General features: G+C 49.9%; 1 protein-coding gene across 4 annotated transcripts in view; it reads left to right on the top strand.

Moving 5' to 3' along the window:
* The window catches only part of TMEM40 (transmembrane protein 40), a 34,216-nt gene extending 30,007 nt beyond the window's left edge, over positions 1–4,209 (top strand). For all 4 annotated transcript variants that reach the window (XM_011952339.1, XM_011952338.1, XM_011952340.1 and 1 more), the window contains 7 exons: positions 597–632; positions 1,017–1,049; positions 1,434–1,481; positions 2,332–2,403; positions 2,515–2,589; positions 3,244–3,306; positions 4,051–4,209. In XM_011952339.1, coding sequence (XP_011807729.1) covers positions 597–632; positions 1,017–1,049; positions 1,434–1,481; positions 2,332–2,403; positions 2,515–2,589; positions 3,244–3,306; positions 4,051–4,070 — 347 coding nt within the window. In that variant the 3' untranslated portion in view covers positions 4,071–4,209. The remainder of the gene's footprint in view (positions 1–596; positions 633–1,016; positions 1,050–1,433; positions 1,482–2,331; positions 2,404–2,514; positions 2,590–3,243; positions 3,307–4,050) is intronic.
* The last annotated feature ends 744 nt before the right edge of the window (positions 4,210–4,953 follow it).

Below are 4,953 nucleotides of genomic sequence, written 5' to 3'. Positions count from 1 at the left end.
TCTTACATGGTAGTACATAAAATAATGTCATGTCTCCCAAGCAATGGAATTTTGATTCAAGAGTTGCCAAACCTTTTTTTTTTTTTTTTTTTTGAGACAGAGTCTCACTCTGTCGCCAGGCCGGAGTGCAGTGGTGTGATCTCAGCTCACTGCAACCTCTGCCTCCGGGGTTTGAGCGATTATCCTGCCTCAACCTCCCAAGTAGCTGGGACTATAGGCGCTCGCTACCATGCCCAGCTAATTTTTGTATTTTTAGTAGAGACAGGGTTTCACCATGTTAGCCAGAATGGTCTCAATCTCTTGATCTCGTGATCCACCCACCTCAGCCTCCCAAAGTGTTGGGATTACAGGCGTGAGCCGCCGCGCCCGGCCCAAACTTTTTTATAATTAGGAAGTTTACCTGAAAACCTGGTTTCTCTGGGGAAATTGACAGCCCCTTTAGTTGGAACAGGAACCCTCCAGCCGGCTCCATTCCCTACCTGACACACTCCAGGTTAAGTGGAAAGTCTCCCAGCAGGATCCACCTTCCCTGAAGCATGACTTCTCCCTCCCCAGAGGATCATGGGTATATGATCACTGATTTCCTTTCTGTGCAGATGCTCCAGGAGAGGTGGTACCCTCTGGGGAATCAGGTGAGTGTCCAGTTAGGGGAGAGAGGTTGTTGGTGCTGGTGTTGAGCCAAGTCTAGGCATCACCTCTCCACTAAGAGAGCCAGCTCCTGTTGGGGTATCTGACTGTGAGAAACAGGAGCCCCAGGTCCACTGAGCCTAGGCTCATCAAGCGGGCTGGGCCAGCTGTGGCATGAAGCAGGGAGCCTGGGGAGCTTGGAAAGCTGTCCCAGCAAGACCCAAGGAGATTACAACCAAACAGCCATCAATAGAAAGGAGGATCTTTGGGGGCTGCAGAATTCCATGGGGACGTTTTTTTAGGTCACCTATAGCCTTCCCCAGGGTGGAGGCACCTGTTAAGGCACCCCAAGCAGGGTTGGGCACTAATGTTGAGTTTCTCGTTTCCAGGACTTCGAAGGAGAGGCTCTGACCCAGCAAGTGGTAAATACACAAGCTCAGATAGGAGAGCCAGAGTGGGTGCTGATTTCAGACGATGGGTTGGGACTTCAGACAGCCTGAGAGTGTGGGTTAGTCCCAGCAGGGACTGTTGCCAGCCAATGTCACTATGATTCAGAAGGGGGATCTCCAGTGCAGGGGAAATGGAACGGAAGGCAGACTCAGGCCTGAGGAAGGAGGAGGAAGTCAGTGGGGGTTCCAAGGACAGCACCCCCATCTTCACAGTTTTGCTCGACTGGTCCTGCAGTGAGTGCCCTCTAACCCAGGAAGAAGTACTCAGGATATTAATTCTCAATGAGGTAGGGAAGGGAAAATCCTACTTGCCGTCCTGCATCAAAGTTAAACACTCATCTCTCTCTTGTTCCTAAGGAGAAGTGGAGGCCTCTCAGTTAAGAAGACTGAATATAAAGAAAGATGGTAAGGAACTTGGTGTAGCAGACCTGCTTTTTCCTGTCTGGCTGGATTTCTAGGGGTGAAATAGCACAGTAGCAATCATTACCCACCTCTGTCGTATGCCTTGCAGTTTACGTATTACTCAGCTCAGAATCAACTCAACAGGGTGGGACAATGGTTCCCATTTTGCAGATATGAAAACTGAGGTTCCAGGCTGGGGAGTGGCCTTACAGCTTGTGAGTGGTGTGGCCTGAGCTTGAGCCCTGGTCCTCTGCTCTTTCTGCTATGCACAGTCACTAGGATGGTAAATGCCTTCCAGGCCTTGTGGCCAGGATGGGGAGCTGGAGGTCAGCTGAGCTGAGAGAGTTGTAAGGTTAGATTAGACCAGACTCTGGGAAAGGAGCAGTGAAAATGGGAGTAACCTCCCTGCTCCAGGCCTGGAATCCATGGGGACTTCTAGGAGGAAGGGTAGGGCAAGAGGAAAGACCATGGTGCTCAGCACAGAGACTTTTTGTAATTAAAAAAAAAAAAAAGGCCAGACATGCTGGCTCACAACTGTAATCCCAATACTTTAGGAGGCCGAGATGAGAGGATTGCTTGAGGCCAGGAGTTCAAGACCAACCTGGGCAACATAGCGAGACCTTGTCTCTACTAAAAATTTAAAAATGCGCTGGGTGTGATGGCATGCACCTGTAGGCCTCGCTACTTGTGAGGCTGAAGCAGGAGAATTGCTTAAGCCTAGGACTTCAAGGTTGCAATGAGCTGTGATCGCACAACTGCACTCCACCCTCGGTGACAGAGCAAGACCTTGTCTCCTCTCCCCAAAAAAAGAGAGAAAGCAGCAGATATTGATTCCCCACCCCTGCCTTCACAGATGAGTTTTTCCATTTCGTCCTCCTGTGTTTTGCCATCGGGGCCTTGCTGGTGTGTTATCACTATTATGCAGGTAGGGGGGGTGCCCTGGGGAATGCACAAGGGGAATGGCATGGGAGGGGTGCAGGGGGCAGGGGCGTCAAGACCTGGAAGCTGACCATTCCCTCCCTCACTGCCCTTCCAGACTGGTTCATGTCTCTTGGGGTTGGCCTGCTCACCTTTGCCTCCCTGGAAACCGTTGGCATTTACTTTGGATTAGGTAAGCCCCTCCCCAGCATGTACACACACACAGTCTCTTGGAGGGATAGTGGGTAGAAATATTCAATTTCATACTCATTCAAGTGTGGACCAGAGAGTCACAATGTACACTTAAAAAAAAATGTTCCTTATGCTCATGTTTTCTTCCTGACCACTTTCAAGGTCAATGTAAGGTCACTGGCAAAACCCTGTGGGAAAAATGGGCAGCTCCATACAATGCAACAGCAACAGTTTAAAGTGGCAAACAGGCCGGGCCCAGGGCACACGCCCACGATTCCAGTTACTCAGGAGATTGGGGCAAGAGGATCGCCTGAGCCCAGGAATTTGTTCAGCCTGGGCAACATAGCAAGACTCTGTCTATAAAATAAAAAGATAAAAGTGGCAAACAAAATAGAACTAGCCAGATACTGAAAACAAGTTAGTTAATGGAGTTGGGAACTGAATTTGACAAGTGAGTTTCCTGCCACTATTCCTGCTGTTCATGGTTGTTGTTTTCAGTAATATTAACTCTAGTACCATTATCTAAGCTTAACCTGCTGCCTGAAATTCCGCCATCAGAGCTTTGTTTGCATGAGTTAGGTCCTTGTCCAATGGTGGCCAGGTATCCCTTGTGGGGGTACAAACTTAACTCACTTTTTTCTTTGCTTCTGAGCAGTGTACCGCATCCACAGCATCCTGCAAGGCTTCATCCCCCTCTTCCAGAAGTTCAGGCTGACAGGTAACTTTTAAAGTCTTCCTGTGTTCACTCTTTTTCTCCCTAGCAGGGTCTTCATTTAGAAAGAGACTTAGCATACAGGAAAGAACACAGCCCGGAGGCAGAGGACCCAGGTTCAAGTCCTACCTCTGCCAGTTTACTAGCTCTGTGACCCTGGATGAGCCATGTAGCCTTGGCTTCCTCAACTGGAAAATAGGTGTAATACTTTTCTACTGCACAAGTGTGTTGTGAAGATCAAGTGAGGAATGGATGCAAAGGCCTGAAGTGTGAAACAGTAGAAAAATGGTCTGGTTAGTCTTCTTTCTCTTATAGAACTTTATACTTCCCCAAACACATCTCCTCCGTGGCTGTACTTGCCTAATAGCAATTGGGGAGGTAGGCTTTAGCAATGCTACACTTGACCAATAGGAAACTGAGGCTCAGAGAGGTGGAGTGACTCGCCCACAGTCACACAGCTTCAGTGGCTGGGCTGGGCGAAAGCACGTCGTCTTTCTTGACTGACAGCTCTGTGACCACCTTATGTCTCAGAATGGAGAGGCCAAGTGGCTGTGCTGGGGAAATATCTGTCTCCTTTAATCCATGTAATAAAGAAAAAGAAAACTAGCTATTATGACAGTGGGTCATTGAGACCCATGGCTTTTGGGGTGACTACATCATGCCAGCTGTGAGGGGCATCTGAGGTGATGGTGGGGATGAAGCCTGCCTGCCTTCAGAATCCCATGCCATCTTGTGGCCTTTGCCTTCCAGGGTTCAGGAAGACTGACTGAGGCTACTGCCAGGCGGGCAGCAGAGGCAGGCCCCACTGTGACCACCACTGCGACACCTGAGCCCACAAGGACAGACCAGCATTCTGAGAGATGCGCAGGAGAGCAAGCCAGACCAATAAAAAGAACGCTTTTCCTTCCATGTGGTCTGAATGTTGGCACCAGCCCAGGCAGGGGCATCATTTGGGCAGTACTGCTGTGCAACCCAGCTGCCAGGATGGAAGGCAGAGGGTGGGTGTGGGACCTGAGCCTTCACAGTACCTGGACGAACAGGAAGATTCTGGGAGGTCACTGCTCTCAGAAGATAGCAAGAGACCATGGGCTCTGCAAGCTGTGATCTGTCTGGGTCATGGTTTTTCTCAAATCCCAGGCTATCCGGGTACGCTCTTAGGTGCTACCGAGCCATCCCGGGAGAGATAGATAGTCCACTGCCCTGAGGCAGGGAGCCACCAGTCTGGGGTCCCTTGGTGAACCTGATGCAGGTACGATGCTGGGGACTAAAACCATTTTTTTCCACCCCCCCAAATAAGGCAGGAAAATGATCATCAGAAACAAAATGGCAGCCAGGCATGGGGGCTCACACCTGTAATCCTAGCACTTTGGGAGGCTCAGGCTAAGGGTCGCTTGAAGCTAAGAGCTCAAGACCAGCCTGGGCAACATAGTGAGACCCCTATCTCTACAATTTTTTTTTCATTTGTTAATGACCAAATGTGGTGGTATATACCTGTACATACCTGCAGTTCCAGCTACTCAAGAGGCTGAGGCAGGAGGACTGCTTGAGCCCAGGAGTTCAGGGCTCCATCAGTCACTCCACTCCACGATCAAGCCACTGCACTCCAGCCTGGGCGACAGAGCAAGACCCTTTCTCTAAAATTAAAAAAAAAAA

This window comes from Colobus angolensis, unplaced genomic scaffold (genome assembly GCF_000951035.1).
Source record: "Colobus angolensis palliatus isolate OR3802 unplaced genomic scaffold, Cang.pa_1.0 Scaffold34, whole genome shotgun sequence".
In the NCBI taxonomy this organism is placed as follows: domain Eukaryota; kingdom Metazoa; phylum Chordata; class Mammalia; order Primates; family Cercopithecidae; genus Colobus; species Colobus angolensis.
The sequence above is the reverse complement of the archived record's forward strand: the minus strand, read 5'-3'. Positions and strand labels throughout refer to the sequence as shown.